Source organism: Cryptosporidium andersoni (genome assembly GCF_001865355.1).
Source record: "Cryptosporidium andersoni isolate 30847 chromosome Unknown contig_44, whole genome shotgun sequence".
Classification (NCBI taxonomy): domain Eukaryota; phylum Apicomplexa; class Conoidasida; order Eucoccidiorida; family Cryptosporidiidae; genus Cryptosporidium; species Cryptosporidium andersoni.
This window is the reverse complement of record NW_027122897.1, coordinates 408-25,079: the sequence shown is the minus strand read 5'-3', so window position 1 is coordinate 25,079 and position 24,672 is coordinate 408. Positions and strand designations below refer to the sequence as shown.

At 31.2% G+C, this 24,672-nt stretch overlaps 14 protein-coding genes across 14 annotated transcripts; 6 read left to right on the top strand and 8 right to left on the bottom strand.

Annotated features, from left to right (window-relative positions):
• Nucleotides 1–149: 149 nt before the first annotated feature.
• cand_011520 (uncharacterized protein) lies at nt 150–1,043 on the bottom strand (the record flags this gene model as incomplete). The annotated part of the gene is made up of 1 exon (XM_067211391.1): nt 150–1,043. One exon carries the CDS (start codon nt 1,041–1,043, stop codon nt 150–152), a length of 894 nt encoding a protein of 297 aa, XP_067067011.1.
• A 168-nt stretch (nt 1,044–1,211) lies between these two features.
• On the bottom strand, nt 1,212–3,020 carry cand_011510 (kelch motif family protein; the record flags this gene model as incomplete). The annotated part of the gene is made up of 1 exon (XM_067211390.1): nt 1,212–3,020. One exon carries the CDS (start codon nt 3,018–3,020, stop codon nt 1,212–1,214), a length of 1,809 nt encoding a protein of 602 aa, XP_067067010.1.
• A 199-nt stretch (nt 3,021–3,219) lies between these two features.
• On the top strand, nt 3,220–4,377 carry cand_011500 (carrier protein; the record flags this gene model as incomplete). The annotated part of the gene is made up of 1 exon (XM_067211389.1): nt 3,220–4,377. The coding sequence occupies one exon, from the start codon at nt 3,220–3,222 to the stop codon at nt 4,375–4,377; it is 1,158 nt and encodes a 385-aa protein (XP_067067009.1).
• A 144-nt stretch (nt 4,378–4,521) lies between these two features.
• Nucleotides 4,522–5,975, bottom strand: cand_011490 (AAR2 family protein; the record flags this gene model as incomplete). The annotated part of the gene is made up of 2 exons (XM_067211388.1): nt 4,522–5,739; nt 5,814–5,975. 2 exons carry the CDS (start codon nt 5,973–5,975, stop codon nt 4,522–4,524), a joined length of 1,380 nt encoding a protein of 459 aa, XP_067067008.1.
• Nucleotides 5,976–6,081: 106 nt separating this feature from the next.
• On the top strand, nt 6,082–7,965 carry cand_011480 (SKB1 methyltransferase family protein; the record flags this gene model as incomplete). Its single annotated transcript, XM_067211387.1, has 1 exon — nt 6,082–7,965. One exon carries the CDS (start codon nt 6,082–6,084, stop codon nt 7,963–7,965), a length of 1,884 nt encoding a protein of 627 aa, XP_067067007.1.
• Nucleotides 7,966–8,387: 422 nt separating this feature from the next.
• On the bottom strand, nt 8,388–10,337 carry cand_011470 (MPP10 protein; the record flags this gene model as incomplete). The annotated part of the gene is made up of 1 exon (XM_067211386.1): nt 8,388–10,337. One exon carries the CDS (start codon nt 10,335–10,337, stop codon nt 8,388–8,390), a length of 1,950 nt encoding a protein of 649 aa, XP_067067006.1.
• Nucleotides 10,338–10,496: 159 nt separating this feature from the next.
• Nucleotides 10,497–12,707, top strand: cand_011460 (kelch motif family protein; the record flags this gene model as incomplete). The annotated part of the gene is made up of 1 exon (XM_067211385.1): nt 10,497–12,707. One exon carries the CDS (start codon nt 10,497–10,499, stop codon nt 12,705–12,707), a length of 2,211 nt encoding a protein of 736 aa, XP_067067005.1.
• Nucleotides 12,708–12,745: 38 nt separating this feature from the next.
• cand_011450 (uncharacterized protein) lies at nt 12,746–13,160 on the bottom strand (the record flags this gene model as incomplete). Its single annotated transcript, XM_067211384.1, has 2 exons — nt 12,746–12,873; nt 12,932–13,160. The coding sequence occupies 2 exons, from the start codon at nt 13,158–13,160 to the stop codon at nt 12,746–12,748; spliced, it is 357 nt and encodes a 118-aa protein (XP_067067004.1).
• Nucleotides 13,161–13,316: 156 nt separating this feature from the next.
• On the top strand, nt 13,317–15,281 carry cand_011440 (uncharacterized protein; the record flags this gene model as incomplete). Its single annotated transcript, XM_067211383.1, has 1 exon — nt 13,317–15,281. One exon carries the CDS (start codon nt 13,317–13,319, stop codon nt 15,279–15,281), a length of 1,965 nt encoding a protein of 654 aa, XP_067067003.1.
• A 47-nt stretch (nt 15,282–15,328) lies between these two features.
• On the bottom strand, nt 15,329–15,919 carry cand_011430 (uncharacterized protein; the record flags this gene model as incomplete). Its single annotated transcript, XM_067211382.1, has 1 exon — nt 15,329–15,919. One exon carries the CDS (start codon nt 15,917–15,919, stop codon nt 15,329–15,331), a length of 591 nt encoding a protein of 196 aa, XP_067067002.1.
• A 187-nt stretch (nt 15,920–16,106) lies between these two features.
• On the bottom strand, nt 16,107–17,669 carry cand_011420 (uncharacterized protein; the record flags this gene model as incomplete). The annotated part of the gene is made up of 1 exon (XM_067211381.1): nt 16,107–17,669. One exon carries the CDS (start codon nt 17,667–17,669, stop codon nt 16,107–16,109), a length of 1,563 nt encoding a protein of 520 aa, XP_067067001.1.
• Nucleotides 17,670–18,170: 501 nt separating this feature from the next.
• On the top strand, nt 18,171–19,733 carry cand_011410 (uncharacterized protein; the record flags this gene model as incomplete). Its single annotated transcript, XM_067211380.1, has 1 exon — nt 18,171–19,733. One exon carries the CDS (start codon nt 18,171–18,173, stop codon nt 19,731–19,733), a length of 1,563 nt encoding a protein of 520 aa, XP_067067000.1.
• Nucleotides 19,734–21,203: 1,470 nt separating this feature from the next.
• cand_011400 (protein phosphatase 2C) lies at nt 21,204–22,778 on the bottom strand (the record flags this gene model as incomplete). Its single annotated transcript, XM_067211379.1, has 1 exon — nt 21,204–22,778. The coding sequence occupies one exon, from the start codon at nt 22,776–22,778 to the stop codon at nt 21,204–21,206; it is 1,575 nt and encodes a 524-aa protein (XP_067066999.1).
• A 282-nt stretch (nt 22,779–23,060) lies between these two features.
• Nucleotides 23,061–23,539, top strand: cand_011390 (U6 snRNA-associated SM-like protein LSM7; the record flags this gene model as incomplete). Its single annotated transcript, XM_067211378.1, has 3 exons — nt 23,061–23,211; nt 23,325–23,386; nt 23,474–23,539. The coding sequence occupies 3 exons, from the start codon at nt 23,061–23,063 to the stop codon at nt 23,537–23,539; spliced, it is 279 nt and encodes a 92-aa protein (XP_067066998.1).
• Between the last annotated feature and the right edge of the window lie 1,133 nt (nt 23,540–24,672).

The window sequence follows — 24,672 nt, the reverse complement described above, 5'->3', positions numbered from 1 at the left end:
GAAAATATAATTATTATATATAACTAGTCATATATCGTACGTTATGTAATAATAGGTTAACAATGATCATTCTTTCTCCAGTTTGAGAATGCATTTAATTCCTTATAGGTATAATAATATATCCTTTAATTCAACAATTTCCAGCACTATTAAACTTTCAAAGTAGATTCTACAATTTTCTCCTCTATATTTAAGATTTCACATAGCTTATTTGTTACTTGTAAATGGAATTGATCTAGTTTTTCAATCAATTTTAAAATATTATCACATATATTGCAATGTAGATTCCATTCCATTTCGAGTAATTTAAGTAGTTTTTCCTTTTGAGATCCCTTTGGTGTCTTAGTAATACTAAATTCTAAGTTCTGAATTATCTTCCTCTTTTCCCTAGCACTACTAGCATCTCTTATTATTGTACCGCATTCATTATATATATCTTGATATAGGTTATACAATTTTATGTCTCTTTGTTTAATACAAGCAATGTGAATAATGGGATCCTCTGCTGAATTAACCGAATCTAACTTTATATCTGATACACTTTGTTGCGAGATATTAGAAGATTCTGAAGTATTTATATTAGGGAATGAAGATGATATAATAAGTAGGGGAGGTGCAAGTCCTAAAAGAGCATAATCCAGTTGCTTTAATATATTGCTATCAAATATACCTCGTGATTTCCAAATATTAAAACAACGTCTTGCCTTAGCCATATACTCAGTATATTCAATATTTATTAGGTTAAAGATGTTTATGATAGCTTCTGATGCCATATGAGCGTGATTCTTGCACTTTTGAGCAAAGTCATTCAGCAGATAAAGAAGAGGTATTAATTGCTCAGGAGGAGCTGTAATACTATATTCCTCTATTAATCGTATATATAACTGTAGAATGACTGGATTATCCTTAACACTTATTATTCTTTCAGAAAGTGAACATATCACGTCTTGTTGTGAATTTATCTCTTGCAGACGTTGTGAAAATAAATGCAATTGAGTCTCAAATTCAACTGAACTAAACTGTCCTTCAGTAGCTTCTGTCATATTTTAAATATTTCATACATTCATATTGAATAATGTTTAATTATACCCTAAGCTCCTCAAATAGTTTAAATTAAGGGCTTAGTAACTTAGTATAGAGACTCTTAGCGCCAAGTGTATGTTGGTTAACAAGGAATCTCAAAATAAAAAAAGCCAAATTTACAAGATAAACTACCTTCTCTGCATAATTTCCAATATTAATTCAACATTACTTTTAGCTACAGCTTCAAATTGTTTAGTTTTTGTCACATTGTCAAAATTCTTTAAGATAAAATTCAGAGCAGCCTCTTTAAGAGTAACAGATGAATGAATATCAGCTATATTAAGTAATATAGCAGCATTATTGCAATCAATAAATCTTATCATATAACTCTCGCACATACGCTGAAGCCTAACTATACCAAATTTATCAGCAGCTAAGAATAATTGAGTTACTTTTGTAAGATAGTCTGAATCAGAATGATGTACTGATGCATTTGTAGACTCTGCATCTAAATTCATAAGTAGCTCTACTTGATCTGTATATAAATATTCGAGGACCATTAGTAATATATCTTTGCTAATTTCTTGAAGAGGTACAACTAAAAAACTATTCTGGTCAAATTGTTGTATACGATCCTGTTTAGAACAGTTGGTTATTAGAAGTCTTAGGATATGATTTCGAACTGTAATAATTGCTCTATGAGCATTTATTTGTGAACCATCATCTAATTGAAATATTATATCAGCAGTGTTTTTATCATTAAGTAATCCTTTTAAATCTTTATTTAAAGTACTTACTGGTATATCAATATACAACTTATTGTAAAGATCAATAGCAATAAAGTCATTTAATCTATCTTGTCCATCATATCCTCCAAAAATATACAATGTAAAGTTGTGAATAGCCATTGTATGACAAAATCGAGCTTTTGGAGGCTTAATATATGTACTATTATCATATACTTCTGAAGTAAAATTCGAAGTAAGATTTTCACTTGTATAACATAGTGAAGATGAGGAACTCATTGATGGAAGTAAAGATATAGATTTATTGGAAATATTAGCAATTGAATAAGTATTTGGTTTAACTAGTTTCCAAACTTTGTCTTTTAGAGGAAAACAGTACAGATCATTTCTAGGGTGTCCTCTTGAACTTCCTCCAAAAAGCCACAATACATCACCACACTCAATCATACTATGTGAATCTCTTGCAATGGGAGTGTCTTTAGTACAGGGAATCTCTTCCCAGTAATGATCTTTTAAATTAAATACATAAAAATCACGTAAATGCATATCTCCGTCATGGCCTCCAAAGAGATACATCTGGTCACTTTTTACAGCACAAGCTGTTCTCCATCTAATAGTAGGAATTACATATTGGTGTAACATAGTCACCCCTGGACTTGTAAAAATATCATCATTTAAAATACTGTTTGTTGTAACGTCAGGTATTGGATGATTATAATTGATCATATCCCATACCTTTTCTTCAGTATCAAAACGCCACATATCATTTAGATATCTCCCATCATTTCCTCCGAAAATATAAATATACTTTTCAAAAACAAAACAAGAATGAGAATGTCTGGGAGATGGACAACCTCTCGAAGATGAACAAGCCTCAGATATTGTGTTCCATGTATAATTATTAGTATTGTACCACCATATATCATTTAACTCTTCAGTTCCATTATGTCCCCCAAATATATAGATACAATCTTTATAAACAGCACTAGCATGACGATCTCTAGGCTCAGGAAGAGGTGATTTAATGTGTGAAATATTTAGATCTGTCCACTTGGAGCTATTAAAGTCAAATTTTAACAATGAATTTATCCTATTTCGACCATCATATCCTCCAAATATGTACATGGAGTCACCTACTACATTAGCTGTATGAAGAGATCTGGGACTTGGTTTATCACCATAGCTTTGAACTTTGTACCACTGAAGAATTTTATGACATCCATTAATATCAACATCTACTATACTAGACATATCTAATAATTCTAACTTATTAGATTTCACTTCCAAGGCTATGCTAGATCTTAAACCTGAAGGAAAGAGAAAGAGAAAGAGAAAAAGGAAAGTAAGGCGCCTTTCACGCTTGATAAATATAGATGTAGTCAAACTCGAAATTCTTCATAGTTAAAATTCTTTAAAGATAATTATGCCCCATTAGAATTTCAACTTGTTAATGTCTCCTTGTGATGCGAATGTAGCTTTTGGTAATGAAATACCCTTATCTGTAATATCTAACACAGACAATATTCAGTCTCTTTCTACTAAGTCAATTATAGCTTATAATGCTGGATCTCAGCAATTCCAACTGGAAGGACTAATAAAATCTTATTATAAAGTTACTTTAGATCTCATTGATCTGGAGAGACTGCGTAGATATATCGGGAATGCTGCTGCAATTCACTTTATTAGTGGAGGACTAGCTGGTATAGTTAGTCGTACTGTTACAGCCCCATTGGATCGTATTAAAGTAGTTATGCAGATTGCAAAACCCAATCTAAGAATACGTGATGTAGTCACTTTGATTCATATGGATGGAGGAATATCTGGATTTTTTAGAGGGAATGGAGTAAATTGTCTTAAGGTTGCTCCCGAGCTTGGACTTAAATTCTATATATATGAATATTATAAAAGCCTCTTGAAGTATACAAGAATGAAGTATCTTGATAAAGAAAAAAATTTGAGAAAACCTGGGTACAGTCTTAATTCTGATTTAACTCTTAAACATAATGTTTCTAATAATTATATGTATGAAAGGATTATTGCTGGTGGCTTTGCTGGAGCTACAGCTCAACTTATTATATATCCACTAGAAGTTGTGAAGACTAGAATGGCTGTTTCCAAGGTCAGTCACTATACTGGAATTTTTAATTGTGCCTTACAAACATTTAATACATGTGGTTTAAGAGCTTTCTATAGAGGAGCAATTCCTGCAATTGTTGGAGTATTTCCATATTCTGGGATAGATCTGGCCTGCTTTGAAACTCTAAAATCCTTACATTCAAAATATAAGCATGGAGTCGAACCCTCTTTATTGGAATTACTTTCCTTTGGAGCAATATCTTCTACCTTAGGTCAGATAGTTTCTTATCCTATAGCCTTAATAAGAACTAGAATGCAAGTGGATGGGATGAATGGTAAACCTCGAATATATACATCTATATTTGGATCTCTCAGACATGTTATAAGGACTGAGGGTCCTAGTGCAGTTTATAAAGGTATAAGACCTAATTTAATTAGAGCAGTTCCAGCTATATCAATTAGCTGGGTAGTTTATGAAAGTACAAAGAATTATTTAACACCAAAAGTACCCATTAATCCTATTAAATTATGAAAAGACTACTTAATATTTGTACTTAAACTTCAATTCTTAAAATTAGATTTTAAAATTAATTATTTATAAATGTTATTAACTTGAGTTCTGTTCTAAAAGATTGTCTTTACAATGAGTATAATTAGTGTATAATTTCGTAATTATCTAACTTATTGGTAAACTAACAACTATAGGTGCATCCTCTGATATAAGCTCTAGAGTATCAATATCAATGAAAAATTTGAATTTTACGAGTTCGTTCATTTGATTAGAGTATTTAAGCAAAGTTTTCAGTTTCTGCAATTTAGATATTTCTAGATTTTGCAGTTTCATTTGATCAATATCTACTTGAGTTATTTTGTAAAGATTTACTAAAACCTGAATATCAATACTAATTTGTGATATGGGATTCGAAAGTATATCATCTGGCATTATTCTCAAATGACAACAGATAATCTTCAGGAAATTCACATATAAATCAGGATACTTGATAACTATTGACTCACAATTAGATAAGAGCTCAATCAATTTACTATATTGCTCATAAGCTGATATACAGCTACAATACATAAAAATAATGAATGTAAACTGAATTTCACCCAATATAAGCATCAAATTCCCCTCATACTCAAGCGAAATCATATATTCTAAAATGGGAGAAGGGTCATATGATAAGGTAGCAATATATTCAGTATGAACTAAACCTAATTTCTTTGGTAGAGAATTTATTGATGGAATAGTACTATAATAAATTGTTCCTGAACCAGCATTCATATCCAAACAATCATTGAAATTTGCAGACTTATCTACAACTAATGTTGAGGAAGGGTCTAATACATCACTTGTAACTTCTTTACACTTTTCAAGAGTAGATATATCACTTTTTATGTATTTTAAGTTCAAAACTTGATCGTCACCCATAGATATATTATCTATATTCCGCTTTAATATTAAGTCTTGTAAGCTTATTTGACCTATTTTAGTATCTTCATTAAATGGCCTAATATCCTCTGTAGCAGGAGTTAACTTTGCCAGAATTTCCGGTGTTATAAAGTTTACAAGTTCATTCCACTTTCCATATAATTCAAGTAGATAGGGAGCAAGTGATACAAAAAATTCACCACGTCTTACAGCTGAAATATAGGCATCTTCCAATGCATCTAGTTTCTCAAATCTCCGATTTTGAGGTGACCAATGCCTAATAATAACTTCTCCAGGAGCAAAATTAACAAAAAAACCTTGGATTGAATTATCAAAATCATGTTCTGGGGTACTAGGAACACATCCCATAATGCTGTAGTATATAAAGTGAACTCCTGGTGGAATATTTTTTATTCCTTGAAAGTTTGGACCTATTTTATAGCTCATCTTATCTATTCCAACCTAAAAAATTGTTTTCGATAATTATATTTATTATTTATTTTTTATACAAATATATTTAAGGGGTTTAGACTCACCTCCATTCCTTTATCACAGTTTAACAGGAGCAAACTACAAGCATTGTTTCCCAATTTTTCAACAAGTTTAGTATATGAGTCACTAACAACTAAATTATTCAAATATTCAGGACTGAAATGTTCTTGCAAATCTAATTCTTTATGTATATCCCCGATACTCATTGATTTAATTCATAACACTGATTAAGATTGTTCATGTTCCACGTGGCAAAAGGAGACTAAGCGCTAATTATTCTGCAGCAGTAAAACAGGAGTGAGATCAATAGAGATGCCACTAAAAATTGGGTTACAGACCTTCTATATTGGTATGGAAGTCTCTGAGCCTAATGATTATGCAACAGAATTTGACGGTATTGATTTGACAGATGAATCACTGCTAATTAAAAAGTTATATAATAGGCTTTACCAAATAGGTTATGACTTTATCGTGGTTCCTATATCAAAGGCTAAATCAGAAACTTTATGTAAAGTGGATACTCAAGGCCCATTCTCTTGGATTCCTCGTCATCAAAATCATAAACTTTTAGAATCTAATATTTGGACTTCTAAGATTGTTGGAGTCTTACCTCAGAACTTAGAAAGTGAGGTGCAATTAGAGTCATTACTGGGATGGGGAACCTATATTGGCTATTATGCCCTTATTATAGATATTAAATCTTTATCCACATATTTACTTACTACCCTTTCTTCTTTTATGAAGTCTAATACTAGTAATAATTATATCTGGATTAGAATTTCAGTACATGACAATAATCAATGGAACACATGGAACTCTTTAAAGTATAGAGTTAATAATGGAATTAGACGCTCATGTTTAGGAGTTATCTTGTATATATACTCTTTATGTATAAGTGAAGAAGATTTCTTGAAATGGGAGAGATTTTTAGGGGAACCAGTAAGATGTATTGTAGTGAATTCAAAACTACTAGAGAATTTAATAGACAACAGTAAATTTTTGCATAAAATTAAAGCTATCTTGAACAAATTTTTATGTCTCAGAGTACCAATTGTAGTGGGAGAAAATGGACATTATAAATCACTTTTTTTATGCAAGAAGTGGCAAGCTCAAGTAGCAGAATTTATAAACAACCTACCATCACTAACTCAACAAGAAGTATTTGAATATGGTTATACAGATGTTTTACAAACCCCTTTGCAACCTCTTTATTCAAATTTGCAGAGTGCTTTCTATGAGATTTTTGAAAAAGATCAAGTGAAATACAACAAATATCAAGAAGCCATAAAGACCTTTTTAATTGATTTCCATAATAAAAAAAGTACTTCTACAAAAGTATCTATTATGGTTGTTGGAGGAGGTAGGGGACCCTTAATGCAATGTTCAATAAATGCCTTAAAAGATTTGAACCTTGAATACTCACAACTAATTTGTGTCGAGAAAAACATTAATGCAGTTGTAACTCTTCTAGGACGTGTTCAATACGATCCAAACCCAGTTTGGAGGAATGTAAAGATTATAAACTCTGATATTAGAAATTTGAAATCTCAAATTAAGGTTGACCTAATAGTTTCAGAGCTTCTTGGATCATTTGGTGACAATGAATTATCTCCTGAGTGTCTTGATGCAGCTCAGGAATTTCTTAAATCTGATGGGATTATGATTCCTGAATCCTATTACTCAGCAGTGGAACCTATTTCATCATATAAACTATGGTTTAATATATCTACTCAAGGTATTCCTCATGGCTTAGAGATTCCCTACGTTGTTCGTGTCAAGTCAGCATTCCATATCTCGTGTCAAGGTCCTCAAAAAGTGTTTGAATTTCGTCACCCAAATAAACAATTAGTTAGACAATCTCAATTTAACAAGCATAATAAGAGGTACAGTAAAATTTTGTTCACTGCCAAGGAGGATTCTACAATTCATGGATTTTTAGGATACTTTTATTGTTCTCTTTATAAAGATATATGCTTGTCAACAATACCACATACACATACTTTAAACCTTATTAGTTGGTTTGAGTATTTATTACCTTTGTCAAAGCCCATAGATATTCAAAAGAATGAATCCTTTATATTCCATATCTGGAGAAAATTGTCTGATAATAAAGTTTGGTATGAATGGACTGTAAAATACCGAGAAATTGCTTTAATACACAATCTAAATTCTAAAGCATTTCATTTATCATTATAAATATTTGATTTTAAAAAGATCTACTTTTTTTCTTAGTCGAGCTATTCTCTATTCAATCCTTACTACACATTTACTGAAAATAACTCCTAGAATATAACAAAAATAAAAATTTAAGTGTATTACATCTAAGTAATTATTAGCTAGAGCTCTCAATCTGTATATGAGAAATTCTTTATTTTTAAAAATTACTAGTGCTTTCTATATGTTCTTAAGAAATCAACAAAATGGATCAATTAAAACACAAAATATAAGTTGTATAAAATAACTTTTTAAAAAAACTAAAATATCTAGTCAATCTAAAATTTAAAATGTTCCCATTTAAAGTTTTTTAAAGTGTTTTTTCCTCTGAGATTGGGCAAAGTTACACAATATAAAAGTATTTATATTTCATTTTAATTAAATATATATGCTAACTAATCGAACTAACGAGTGGCTGTACTAATTGCAAAGTGATGGGACTTTAGTCTTTTTGAACCAGATGTTCTATTAGCTTTAGATGCATCTCGTACTGATAAACCTGTTTCATTAATAGAAATCTTCTCAGCTTTAGCTTGCTTATTCTTATTTGACAGGGTTACTCTACGTTCATTATATTGCTTCTCAGACATATTCCCACTTTTAACTAGTCCTTTTAGTTTTTTTCTTCTTTTCTCCTTAGATGCATTTCTATGAGCTCTCCTTTCTTCACGAGACATCTCTTCTACTGGTACTAAATTTCCCATGGATTTTATTTCAGCAGGAGCAAGACGAGAATCTTCTGATATAATTACTGGGACAGTATCTTCAATCTTAAATGCTGGGACATTTGTAGTTAATGCATTAGTTTCAGCTGATATTTGTTTTGGAACAAAACGTTGATTAGAAAGACTATCTAGTTTGTGCATAACCTTAGCAAAAAGTTCGACTAGCTCTTGTTTATTCTTATCTGCTTCTACATTAGGATTAATTCCCATCTCTTGTTGGTACTTTTGTGCATAGATATCTCCAAGACCCACACGTGATTTCTCAACTGATAAATCAACTTCATCTTGGGTCTTCCTGGTAACCTCGGAAATTGCTTGGACTGCCAAGAGTGATGATGAGGATTCTACATCATCAAATATTCCATCTGAAATTCGTTGTTTCACTATCTTTTCTATATAGTCATTTAACTTATCATCTGTAAATACAGTAGCCTCGCTTTCATCATTTCCTAATGATTGTTCCATATCTAAAATTTCCTCTGAATTATTACTAGTATTAGAGTATTGAGGTATCTCAAGATATACTTCTAACAAGCTATTTTTTGGACGTTTATTACCTAGACTTTCTCCCATCATAGTCCAATGTTTCTGAGATATCAACTCACTTTCCATCTCATCTATAAGTTTATTTATTCTATCTTGTTGTTCAAATAGCTTAGACAATCCTTTATTCTCAAGGGGTTCTTTATTAGGTTTAGTTGTCATGGAGAGCTTTTTCTCAAGTTCTTCATCTGGACCACTTTCATTATCAGATATTTCAGTAGATTGATCTTCAGATTTGCTTAAGTCGTCCATTATGCTCTTCTTATATTTCCTTATTGCTTCTTCTAATTTAAGTTCTACAGGATCTACTATACAATTATCCTTAGTAATCTTAGATTTAGTTTCCTTTCCACCAAAAAAATCTTCATACTTTATATCAGAAAGATTATAATCTTCTGAATCTGCATGTTCTTCATAACTGTCAGAGTCATCAGTATTCTCTATATTATCTGTTATATTATTAGTAGTATTGTCTCTATATTCATGAATTCCTTCATCAATGAAAGCCTTCATTTCATCATAGTTGAAAAAATCGACTTCCTTATTACTTAGGGAATCCAAATCCCTAGGAAGGTATTTCTCCGTATATTTTTCGTCTTCAACCTCACTATCACATGGTAATAAAGAGTCAGACATAATCTCCAAATGGTCGAGGTTATCTATATTAACAAAAGTCTTCATAAAATCTTCATTTGCTATATTATCTTCCTTTCCATTAGATAATTTAGCATTAAGCTTTTCAAACTGTCTGATTCTATTACTTATGTTTTTCAGAGAAGATCTCATTAATATTTCAATAGACTGCCAAAGTTGGTTTTGATTTGCTTCCAGCCTCTCCATAAGTCTTAAAGTAGGTGCTTTTCCACTCGAATCTATCATTGCTGTTGATAAAAAAATACCTGTAAATTTTTGAAATAACTTTCTATTAGTTTCTGAGTCTAGAAATAGTTCTTCTGGTTTCTTTATAAGTTGTTCTACTAGGGATTCAAGCTCTTCTATGTGGTTCTTCGGTATAAGCTCATTTTCGTTATGATATACAGAAGTACTTGATATTTCTTTATTTCCTAGGCCTCCCTTTATGTCCATTTCGCTGAAGCTTTAATTATATAATTCCTGGAAAGTTAGTTTTGATGGTCATATTTATCTGAAGAGACAGTATTGGATAGTACAAGAATACCACGGGTAACTTGGCGCGTGAAACTAAAGCTACTACTGAGTTTTATAAACTACTCTAATTGAGTATGGATGGCTAAAAGTAAGAAAGATACAGATAAAAAGGCAGCTAGGACTGCCGAAAAAAGGGTAAGACAACAAGCAAAGTCTATGAGGAAACAGTTGAAGGAAATAAAAAGTCAAGAAATTGAAGATATTGAAAATATTGTTGCATCAATGGATTTGAAGGTTAAAAAGATGGTAAATGAGGATTTAGGATATCCTTGTACTATTTTACCTGCAGAAAGGCCAGGTCCAAGGGTAGCATCATCTTATAATATACATCCTATAACAGGTGAATTATTAATTTTTGGAGGTGAGTACTATGATGGTCAAAATGTCAAGGTTTACCATGACCTTTATAAGTGGAATATAGACCGTAATGAATGGAAAAAGGTGATACTATCTAATCCTCAAAAATCGAATGACTGTTACTCTGGTGGACCCAAACCAAGATGCTCACATCAAAGTGTAATATTTAATGACCATTTATTTATACATGGTGGTGAGTACAGTACTGAACATCAATTCTATCACTTTCGTGATTTATGGAAATTAAATTTGAAAAGTTATATTTGGTATGAAGTAAAAACTACTGGTTTAAGTCCTAGTCCTAGGAGTGGCCATAGGATGGTTGTATGGCGTCACTATTTTGTAGTCTTTGGAGGATTTCATGATACATTTCGTGAAACTCGATATTTTAATGATATATATATTTTAAATACTCAAAACTGGCACTGGACTCGAATAGAATTTGACAAGAGTGCAAATTGTCCTCTTCCAAGAAGTGGTGTTCAAATGATAACGGCCCCAAATGACGATTACATTTTTCTTTATGGTGGATATTCTAAAGTTAAAGATACAAAGAGAAATTCAGTAGGTAAAATTCATTCAGATTGTTGGATTTTAGATATGAAACCATTTATGAATAAAAAAGGTTCTCCAATTTGGGAACGTGTAAGCCGTAAAGGCCAATTTCCTTCTCCTAGATCAGGTTCATCTATTGTAAGCTACAAGAATATGGCGATAATATTTGGTGGAGTATTTGATCAAGACGATTCTTTGGGGATCACTTTAAAATCTATGTTTTTTAATGATTTATATGGTTTTGATTTGCAAAGAAAGCGGTGGTACAAAGTTGATTTAGTATATAGAAAATATAGAAAAAAGGAAAATAAAAATATTTGCAAGAGTGGGCTGAAGAAAGAAAAAAAGTCCCAATGCAAAGATCAGATACAAAATGAGACTTTGGACTCAGAGGATTCCTCAAAATCGGAACAAATAGAATCTGGTTTTGATGATAATATAAACTATGATAACGTCTTTGGTTACATAGATCAAAATGGTCAACCGGTAAAAATTAAACTAAATGAATGGGAATCTGTTTTTGAAACTCAAAATATTAATGAAACAGAAACCAACTACACTGAAGATTCATTAAATAGTACCAATAAATGTATGGAGCTAATGGATACGAACCAAATACGAAAAAGTGAGGTTACTACTCAAGTTGAGAATGCTAAGCTTAATGAAATTTTTTTAAGAGGAACAGAATCAGTAACATCAGTTATTGAACTCACAGAAATCCCACTACCTAGGATAAATAGTGGAATATTTGTTAAAGGAAGCAATTTGTACATTTATGGTGGTCTTTTAGAAAGTGGGAATAGGGAAATAACAATGGATGATTGCTGGTGCTTTAATCTATCTAAGAAAGATAAATGGAAATGTATTCTTGAGCCCAGAATAAAATTACAAGAATGGAGAGAACAAGATGAATCAGATAATGGGGATTTCTCTGATAGAATAAGTGTTAGCTCTGAAGAATCAAGTAATAATAGTGAATATAGTTCATCTGATAGTTCTTGCTACTCTAGTGAATCTGAGAGTTGTACAAGTATATTAAAACCAAATTTAAGAGAGAAACATTTAGATATAATAAATATGAAAAAGAAGTATTGGTTAGAAATTCGTAAAAGTTACAATTTAGATGATGAACGAAGAACACCTAAAAGGGATGAAACCTTACGTGAATTCTTTAACAGGACTAGAATGTACTGGATCACATTGGCTAGAGAATCTACTTCTAATCAAATAACCAATGAAAAAGAATTAATTCGCTATGCATTTTCAATGGCCTTAAATAGAATAAATGAAATACAACCATATCTTACTAAAGCAAAAGAATTAGAAGAAGTTCAAAGTAATATTGAATATATGGAGACACGTAGTAAGATGCATTAGAAGACAAGTATAAACTAAAGTTTAAAGTATATTTTAATCTATCCATTAAATATATGTTTATATAAAGCAAAATTATTGTACTCTTGATTTACTTGAAGGAGATCCTCTAACCAGCACGTATTTTTGGTTTCATTTTCAGTATCAGTTGATATAGCTCCAGGTATCTCTATAACACAGCAAGGTTAGATAAGAAATTACTTGATAGATTAACTAGTATTCCTTACCTAGTGAACAATCAGGTAGACCATATCCAAAATTGCATATACATTTGATTTGAGTATTTATTCCATTGCCTCCAATTGTTTCTATTAAACATTTACTACCATTTTTACAATATGTAAGTATAGTATAACTTTGTGTAACCGAGCTACAAATAAAACTAGCGGATGTTACTGACATAAGTAACAATATTACTAATGTAGATATTGAGATAGCTCTATAATTAGATTTCATAATAAAGCATACATGTTGGTTATTTAGTAGTACTACTGTAAACATACTAAGGTACCTTTTTCAGCGGGTTACTGAAGAGATCTTAGAAATAGGCCACTGTAAATTTCAAGCTTTTAGACTTTTTAATTCCCAAATAAAAACTGAACTTGAATTATTATGTCAGACAATTTTTTGGAGAAATGTGGAACTTGCTTTGTTGATAAGAAGATACAGTTGTGTAAGAAAGCAGCAATATCTAGATTTACATCAGTTATATGGAGATTACCTAATGACTCCATAGAGTGTGTAACTTTGGCCTTAAGTATGATAATACAACTGATTAAATCTGAACTTTATTCTTATTCGTGGTATTGGTATAATCATCTAATTGTAACACTACATAAAGATGATTTTCTAGATGAAAAAAGTAGTATAAACTTATCAAATAAGGTAAATGCAACGGAGTTTAAGTCACACAAGGTTGAATTAGGAAATATTGATAATCTAAATAAGGAATACGATAAATATCTTTTATTTTCTGAAAAGGCTCAACATGTTAGAGTCCAGGATGCTCGTAGGGGCCACTGGAACAAAATAAGCTCATCGAAACACTTACACTGGTTAGGAGAGTTGACATCAGATGATAATCTAGCAGTACTCTATACAAATTCTAATAATAATTTAAAAGGACTCACATGGACTGAGAGACTTTTGGATAGAATGGAAATATCTGTAACTATGGTCCCAGATGTAAACCAATGTATTGGGCATGCATTTGCTTTTGTATTTATACAAAAAGTAGTAGTTGAACCATCTAGGATATATGAAGCAAAGTTACACAAATGTTTAGATAAACTAGCTAACTTAGATAAGTTCGACATGAAATTTGGTCAATCAGTGGGGCATAGTAAAAGTATTGAGATAAACTTAAAATTAGACTTTAAATTAAACAATGATAGCTCATTGGGAATAATTAAAAAAGTTATACCTGAAGTTGGAGACTATATAATAAAGTTAACTCGCTTACAACGTATAGGAACTCTTTGGTGTAATGTAATGCAATCCATATCTGTAGGGAATACAAGAAAATTCCTCAATAATATAACTCCTGTAATTGAAAATCTCGTCACTTCATTATCAAAGTGGCTACTTCACTTAGGCCAATTAGTTGTAATTAGAGATAAACATATTACTGAGCTAAATAGTTTGGGAATTTATATGAAGAATAAATTCAAATATTCCGAAACCCTACCTAATAAAATCTTTGGAGATCTGTACAAACTACTCAATACTGCCTGGAGAATTGTTACTGTAACTTCTATATTAGTTCCTTTATCAAAAGAGGAATTAATTGACATTGTGCAAATTAAGTATGGAACTACAATAGAAGCTCTTAGGAAAGATTCACTAGGCAATACAAATAATAAGCAGTTAACTCAACTATATGAGACCTTTACAATTAATAATAAAGCTAGAACAAAAAATTTGAAACCAACATTATTAGTTTCTTTATTTGATACTTTAGATGATTACTGGAATGCCTGCATCTATCTACACCCAAAACTTCATAATATGTGTGCTATTTCTAGAAAACTCCAGGATATAATGAGACTCTTAGGTCTCCCAAGTACAAATTCTTTGGAATGGCCTAGGTTCTTATCTTCAGCAGAAGCTTTAATGAAGAATTCTGGGGATTTTCATTCTGCAACTCAAGCAATTATACAAGGTTCTCTAAGTTGTTGTTCAATTAACAAACCAATTTGGGACTTTATTAATTATCAACAATCCAAATTCTGTGGGATTGATGCTGCTGCACCTACAAATATTCCCTTAAGCCTTTATTCAAATGATATTATTGAAGATCTTGATTTTCAAAATATATTATATATAGCCCCACCTATATCTTTAGAATCTCAAACAATACCTTTATGCGGAATTTGTGCTCTACCTGTCTCTACAGAATCAGCTGTATCTTCCTCAATAGGTCGGGAACTTTCAGTGCAACTTCAGGCTTCTAGCTCTAATCTAATTCGAGGGAGATGGTACCATGAAATGTGTATGCAATTACTTGGTTCACAAATTGATGCTGACGTCAATTCTTCACTTGTATTACCAAAAATACTAGTACCTTCTATACCTTAAATTAGTATGGAATAACACATAATATAAAGATGAGTTATATAGATTTATTAACTACCACGATATATTGGAGATACTCCAATATAATGTAGAACATCTTCCATATAATTCAGAATTCTTGAATCAACACCATTCATAAAATTCTGGAACATAATCCACATTTGGTATACCGAAGAGTATAAATCTGAACTCCCCCAAAAACTATACAAAGCATATATAGTCCTTATAACTAGAAGGAGTGTTAATAATATAACAAATAATCTCAAAATTGGAGCAACAAGGAAATGGAAGATAATATGTAATGCAATAAATAATACAAACACACGTTCAGCAACTGCAAACATACTAGCAAATGATAAAAGAAAACTTCTTAACTCTGGAGCTGTCGATAAAGAGATATATAGTGCCTGTCCAACATCCTCTAGGTCAAATATACTACGGAATAAGTCACTATGGAATACTGAACGTATATAAGGGTGATTTGGGGGGCAATCTGAACTTTTTACCATATAAAGACGTCTTTGTTGTCTTATGTCTAGGGAAACACCATTTTCCACGTGACAACCCAACCAGACTGCCTGACAATATATATCGAATGCTATTAATAAGCTTATAATTGCCCAACGGGCACTAATAAACATCTCTTATAATTTTGAAAAATTTTACAAATCCTAACCTCCAAACGAAATTGTCCTATATGGAAACTTTTGGGCGGTAAATTAAATGTCTGTTCTGTTATATTGTATATACTTTCTGTGTGGGGCGAAATGAATTGACTATCTACACCCATTAAGTGTAAATTCTGTTCATATTCTAAATATATATATACTAGAACTTAAAATATCTAATTCCAGGTTTTATATCATGATGATTTAACTTTTCGAAATTGGCAGCCACTGTACTTTTCACATCTTTCACCTGCTGCTTATTGCGACGTCTAAGTTCTCTCATCACTCTTCTAGCACTTTTAACTACCTCTTTGCGTTGTTTACGTTCTTCTCTAGTCTCATTCCGTTTCCTTTCTATACAAATTGGACCAATATTAGGTATCTTATTATCTTCTAATATATTGTCCTCAGTAGTGGATACTAATCCCTGAGTTATAGTACTTTTTTTTGGTAAATACTCAGTAGGAATATTCTTTTGGGGATCTAGCTTAATAAATGTCCTTTGTGAATTAGAATATATCTTTTGAGGTAATTTGATTTTACAAGGCCTATTGTATAAATTACTCATAGTTGTTAGGATTGATTCACAGTCCCAATTAATGTCATCATCTGATTCGTAACTAGTAATACTTTCTGTATTTATATCATCATCTAATTTAATTCTTTCAATAATGGACAAAATTTTGTCTAAAGCTTCACCTTCTAAAGGCTTATAGAGAATGGTATTAGTAGATTTGTCTTTTCTATCCTTTTTTGATTGCTTTAATCCTGAAGTAGCCATACTTATATATTTATCTAACAGATTTTCATATTCCTTTAAAGTCATTTTTCTAGCTATATTCTGTTCTAAATTATTGTTATATATTTCCAAGTTATTATCAGATTTTTCACTGGGGAGTTTGTCTTCTAACTCGCAGTTATCATCATACTCCTTTAAAATCTGATCAAAAATATCTTGTGATATGTTATTCTCAGGTAATTCGTATTTTTTATCTTTAAAAAAAAGCTCCGATACTTCTTCTGAACAATTCAAATTGGGATTTAACTTATTAATTGTATCTCCGAATTTCCTTAGATTATTTGGTTCTTCATAGATTCCCCATAAAACTTGGTTTATATCAATAGATTTTTGCAGATCTTTAAGGTTTTGTGCACCAGAAGCAGCTAAAATAAAGTCATCATTTAATTCTTCAAAATTTTCCGGTTCTTCTAAACATTTCTGAAGCTCAGGTATTTCATTTTTGTAACTACCTGCTAATGAAATTTTGTCGCATCCATTATAAGCCACAGTAGTGTTAACATCTATGAATCCTGAGATATCAGAATCTTCTTGAGGTCTTTGTAAATCTTCTTTCACATGATTATATGATATGAAGTGACCCTTACCTATTAAACAAAGATGTTGTTCATAATTATATCCATCATCAGGAAAGTAGTCATCATTAAATGTATAATTTTCTAAATCTTCTCTTTTATCTGAATTTAGCTCTAAGTTACACTTCTCTAGGACATTTTTACTTGTTTGAAATCCTTTTATTTCTCCCGATTTGTCAGGTAGGATTATATTATCACCAATTAGATTGCGTACTTTCGTCAGTTCTTCTTCAGATAAATTATGTTTAGGTTGTAACACCCACTTCTGCATTTCTCCACCCCTACATACAGGAGAAGGCATTAACCTTAGTTCTATCGCATTCTTTTTGTTTGCTGATCTTCTTTTCATCTTCACAGTTCCCTAAAGGCATTCAGTAGTGGACCTATCCTTGTCAGGTTTGACTTAATAGGCGCCAAAAGATATATTTGGTATTATAAAGTCCCTGTAACAATTTCACATCCTTTTATTAAAAATAGTAATTTAATAGGGATATAGCAATAATATACCCATAGTATATAATAATCAACCAGTATCTTATATTTTTTCTAAAATCTAATTAATATTTTGAGGTTCAAAGGTGATAATAAATATATAAGGACTTACTGAAAATTAAATTACATCTTTTAAATAGCTAGAATAGTATATATTTCAAGTTTTTTTTAGAAGAAAATGCATAAAGGGTACAAGAGGATCTGTAATTTTTTACTGCAATTTAATCTTTCAATATCAATATCCAATACATTTTTGGCGCTCTATCTGTAATGTGGATTAACACTAAGGCATGCTCTTGAATAAAGGGCACCCCTAAGAATTTCAGATGAATACTCATCTGCTTAGTTACCAAATAAAATGGATGAGCAACCTGAGGGTTATAATGAATACAGGAAACTAAGACAAAATTTAAAGCTACTTCAAGATGAACTCCAGAAGCGGAAGAAAGCTGAACAAGAAATGGAAGATGAGCTAAAACGTCTACATGAGGAGACTATCCCACTATCGGCAGCTAGAGCTTTGACCCATGTAGCTCTCTGCAAAGGCAGGGCTCTAGAAATTTTGTCAAGTATGACAAGTTCCAATTCTGTATCTACTTCAAACCTTCGTTGGGCATTTAGAAACTTATACAAGCATACATTTGGTGAAATTGCCTATGCAAAACGTCTAGGTGAGGATAGATCAGCTCAATACCATTATAATGAAACTCAGCTACGCCTTTTTCGTCAGGAACAGCTATTATTATTGGCAGAGAATGAACGCTTGTCAGCCCAAGTAAAAAATCTCCAAGTGGAATTGGCTCAGAATTATAGAGCTATTAGATTGGATAAAGTAGGAGGTGTAAAATCTGGTAGACGAAAATCTCAGGGAGAGCTTAGGGCAAATGCAAATTCAGCTTTATCTGAACAAGATAGTGGGATTGATAGTGTTACTGATAGTGAAGTTGAATTGGATTCTAATGCTGATTCCGAGGGTAGCAGTTGTATAGCTCTAAATGTGGAGCTAGTAACTCGGCATTTATCTAATTTAGTTCATTGTATTCAATCTGCCTTCCAAAGACGTAAATTGTTTGGTTTAATAGTTTGGAGAATGACAACTCAGAGGGTAACTTCATCAATAACTGATAGGGGGGTAACCTCTGCAAATATAATTCATGCTACTGACAGGTCTGGTAGAGACTCTGGTTCTTATGATATAAACCGATTTTTTGAATTACTACAACGTCGTTTTAGATATGTGTTAATGGCTAGAGGGTTTTGGAGAATTTGGTGCTCATGTTTTTCACCTTTATTCAGGCGCAAAGTAAATTGTGGTGTAGTACGGGGCCCTTCGACTAGTGCCTTTAGAGCAATAAATGATACTGGACTGATGGTAAGAGATTCTTTTATTGGAAATGGAATGGGGGGGGGGAACAATATTGCATATATGACGGTACAGGGAGGAACACCATTGGACACTTCAACAGCCTTTGCAACTCAGCCTCATTACTTAGCAAATCTACCTAGTTTTTCTAAAGTTAGTTATGCTCCCAGGAATGTATATTTTCAATCAAGGGATATCCCCCCGTTTCCTCCTGCTAGAGGTCAATCAAAGATATTACCTTCTATCTCTTATGAAGAAAGCAAAGGTATTCCACCTTTTTTTAGACCTTTTGGGGGTATTTCTTCAGTTTCCAAACAATCACCACATAGAATATTTAATGAAAAACAACAAGGTGGTTATTGTGATGTAGAACAAAACGATATATATACTGTTAAATCTGAATTAAATAATTTATTAAATTCCGGACAAGGATCAACCTCACCAAAACACTATTCGGAACTTGACTATAAAAAGGTTAACTCAAAAGGTCCATTAGATGATGTCACAACCAAGCTAAAGTATCTAGATATCTTAGCAGAAGCCATAGATGATTCGTAAAATAGGATCAATGAGATATTTAATGACTATAGTTAATCATTATTTACAAAGTGAATATGACTCATCAACACTGAAAAAAAGTATACTTTATAATTTAAAATTTAGTAATTATATTTTATTTAATTTGTAACTTTTTGAATTTCTTTGGTGAATTAAGTTTAGTGACTATAAATCTTTTTTGTCTTAATTAGTAATAGGATTGATGGTACATCAGTGCTTGTATTTTAATGACAGAGTCATCTTGGTTATCAATAATAGAAATAACTTTCTACTTACTTTAAATACTACTAGTTCTATTTATTCAAGTATCTAATAAAGTAGATATTAGTATAATTAATAACATAATTCTCATCTTATTGATAAACTTATACATATAATGGCACAATTGCTTTGATTAATGTTTTAGAAAATTCTATTAGACATAATATAACTTCGAACATCTACTAAGTTTGTAAGTATTCAAATACTTTAATATCTTAAATATATTTAAATAAGGATTTAATTAACCTAGGAAAATTACTTAAGAATAGTTTTCTTTGCTTTAGTTGTTATATTATGTAAAATTTATGAAGAGTGATTTATAAGTGCATACTAGTTATAAGATATAGCTAGGGTGTAATCATATTTAATTAGACATTTATTAATGAAAAGATTTTATATAATTTATAGAAGTAGATACAGGGTTAATAGTTAGAATAGTACTTTTATAATATTTTCAATCTATTTCAGTAATACCATTTATTACGTTAAATTTAATTGTAAATTTCATGATTCATTAATTATGAATATTTTTGGGTAAAGTAAGGTTAGAAAAAATATATCGAAAGTAACAAAGTATTCTAGAATTGAGTATAAGATGTCTTATATTTAAAATTATATTCTGTAAAGATGTATATATAAGATTTTTAATAGATTTACAGATTAGTAAAAAGTTTAGTATAAGTGTTCAAGAAACAATAACAATAATTATCAGTATATACTTTGGTTAACTAAGTATGTTGAATACTTCAAGTTGCCTATAATATAGTAATATATTGCTCACTTCTTCTAAAATATAAGTTCATTTCCAATAATAAGAATGATTAAGCTCGTTTAGAAAGTGGTAAGGTATTATTACAAAATAAAAAGCTTATATAATTCAAACCTAATAAACTGATTTTAAAAGGAGTTTTACCCAATTACAATGCTAACATGGTGGCAAGGAAATTGGTTATATTTCTTAGAATATTGGCTTATTTATAGGTTACAAGAACTTAAATTAGATAATATTAAATAAAAAAGTTTTAGGTCTTTTATCTTCCGCAAATTATGGGTAAATGAAAACATTGTTCATAATGATGAAATCGTTATTCTAATTCATAATTTACTAATATTTTTGATTTATATTTTTTCCAATATTTTATTTCTAAAAAGTTGAAAATATAGTATCTGGGTACTTTTATAATAGTAAATTACTTAGAATTCTTGAATTTATTGCTGCAAAAAACTCTTTAATTGAGAAAAGTTATAAATTTTTCTTTTTGACAAATTATCTTCAATAGAGTTATTAGAATTATTTTGTTTAAGTGTTTCTGAAGGTTGGTTTGGTTGTTGTAATCCACTATTTGTAGGGATTTCAGGTGAGGTTAGAACTAAAATGATAATTGAAAGATTGTCTAAAGATTGTCTTTGCAAGGCAATTTTCGCAAGTTTTTCTGCAGCAATATTTGGATCATTTGTCTCAATTAAAGATCTCCGTATAATACTAATTACCTCCTGATTTGTAATTGATTCAAAAACACCGTCACATGCAATAACTAAAAATTCATCTTCACGAGTAATATGATGAATAAAGATTTCTGGGATAGAGCTTACTCCTAAAAGTTTAGTACCACTATTTCTATCCCAATTTCCAAAAGCACGTGACACTGCTAGACTTCCACCCAAATAACCTTCATCATCAAATGTGCCTCCTTCTTTTTCAACACGACTCCTTTCTTCATGATTTGTCTTAATTCTGTGATCATTAGTTAATGGGTAAGCTCTACCACCTTTGCATAAAAGTGCTCTACTATCACCTAAATTACCAATGCATAATGTAGATGATACTACACAACAAACAAGAGCTGTGGAACCACTTGATATTTGTTTGACAAAACTACAAAAGGAAGAATTACAAATATTGTTTGAGGATATATGCTGAGAACAATCATGTTGACAAGAAATTTCATTTTCATGACTAGAAAAACAGCTTCCAGTACTTAGATAGTGCTGCCTAATTTGATTCTCCGTAGTATTAAATGCTGCAAATAGAGCTTTTACTGTACTTTGGATAGTATCTGAATTTGAATCATTCTCAAATGATGATACAAAATTCTTATGTAAATAGTTCTTTAGAAATTCCACCGTGTATTCACCATTGTGTCCATCATATACGCCAACAAATGCCATCCTATACTTACTAAATGATGGATTTTTTGAGCAAGTTCCAAATAAATCTAAACAAGTATATATTCGATCTTCCATATAACTACGAGTACCGGCAGTTTCATAGGATCCACAGCGGAGTTTCAATGACAATGGGTCTCTTTGTTCACGTTGATGTTTACTTCCAGCAGTTGTTCTAGATGAAACCTCACTCTCTGAACCATATTCACCTAATATTGCATATAATTCTATGAACTTACAACCATATCGTAATAAATTTACTGAGTCAGATAAACCACGTTTGTAACTTTCTTTATCCCAATCTGCGGCCCATCCAATCCTTGCAATCTTACCATCTGATCTCACTAGTAAAGGTATAGAGAATAATTTGTTCTTACAACCATCTTTGATTATCCTCCTTTTATTTAAAAAATAGTTGTGAGCAAAACTTAAAAACATCTCTGGATTACAATATAATCTGATGCGTAATTGAGAGCTGATATAAAACTTCATATCTTCACCTCTTAAATAAAGCAGTATAATCTCATCAAAATCATGGCATCTTCTCAAGTCAAAGAAATTATAAGTACCAAATGTTGTGGTTTCTGTAGAAGAAGCCTGCAAAGAAAAAAGAGTCATTTAAAGGTTCTTTCTCTTCAAAATTTACTCCTTTAAGTTTAATAAAATTATTAGTTGTACATATCGTCTTAGACACAGTTTTAATTCAGATATTTTTAGTTTCTTGTATTATAGCTCGTTAGAATGTGATAATCGTCAGTTCAATACCACCCTTAATCAAGTAACTTAGCCGTTTACTATTGTTATCAGGCGCTCTATATTTGGTTCAAACTAATTCCAAATTTTCTTCCTATTTTCTTTTGTTCTCTTTTCTCTCAAACTTTGTTGGGGTATCAAACTATAATGTCATCCAAATCCATTTTGGATTTAAGTAAATTCCTTAATAAAGAGATTAGAGTAAAGATATGTGGTGGTAGAGATGTCACTGGTATTCTGCGTGGCTATGACGGTGTGACAAATATTGTACTTGATGATACAAAAGAATTTTTATTAGGTAAATATAAATGATCTTTTAATATAGCTAGGCATATTTCAGAATAATAACTTCTAGCTATTTAAACTGAGTACAAACTTGTAACTTCACTTTCAACTTACCAGATCCTGAAGACTTGACAAATACTACTTCTGAACAAAGAGACTTGGGACTTTTAGTAGTTCGTGGAACCTCAGTAAGTTTTCAGTTTATAACGATGGGATATGAATATAAATCAGTGTATAATTCAATATTACACGTTTTTTTATTGTTTTTTTTTCAGATCCTAATGATTGCTCCTTTAGATGGAAGTGAGTACATTGAAAATCCATTTGTAAACAATACTTAGCATCTGAAGAATCATTATTTAGACTCAATACTAGTAAAATGGTAATATTTGGGTTTTACTTTGAAGCAATCCATACAATACAACTATTTTGGTAATTGAGATAATACTAGGTGTACGATTTGTATCAAATGATTAGATTTCTGTAGTAGCAATTATATAGTACTATTTAATTTGATACCTATTTGTTGATACTAACAATTTTTTAATGACATAAATATTGTGCTCACTCCTTTATGATAAATCCTCTATTAAGTACTTCTTTTAAAGTCTAGTCACTTCAATATGGAGTAATTACAATTCTTTATCAATGACATTAAAACCCCTAAACTTATTTTTGATGGCTTTGGAAACCTTTATATCTTAATTAGGTACATAAATTTAAAATTAGTATTACAAATACTTGAATACAAGCTGTTATTCGGTATTGATAATTAGCTACAGGTCAATTTCATAAGCAGATACAAGGAAATTAATAGATTACAGTAGGTAATGATACTTTAATGTGGCATTTTGTTCAGTATGACAGACTTATAGTGACTGATACCTTGAAACTTAATCATGGATGTCTAATGATGCATTTAAAATAAAAAAATTTTGAGTATTCACCGCTTATTTTCTCTGGATTCCACAATATTTTTCCAAGATATATAGTTTGCAACCTGGATATATGAGAAAGTATGTGAAGTGGTGCTGACAGTTCGCTTTGGTCTACTAGTGCTTATCTCGACATGAGAAGGTACTCGAGTGATTAAAAGGCCCTTTAGTATTTGTCCTTGTTAAGTAACTGACTATATGAGTGCTTCTATATATTTCAGTTTAACTGGATGGCTTGAGGTTGTTGTACTTCTATGGGTTCCAAAGTAACTCTAAGAACTTTTAGTGTATGACTCTTGTGTGGCTCTTTGGTCTACAGGGTTGAACTTTGAGTATCTCCTACGGAGCGTTGTAGAGGTTCTCAAAGGGGGGGGCCTCATATTACTTTTCACCTTGTCCTTTACAGTGAAGAGAATATAGTCCGGTCACCCCTCATCTCTTGTATCCCTGGGAGCTTCGCTGTGGAGCATACAGCGTTGGGATATTTCCCTGCTACTGTTGGTTTGGGGAGCAGGTGGGATATACACACCTAATGTTGC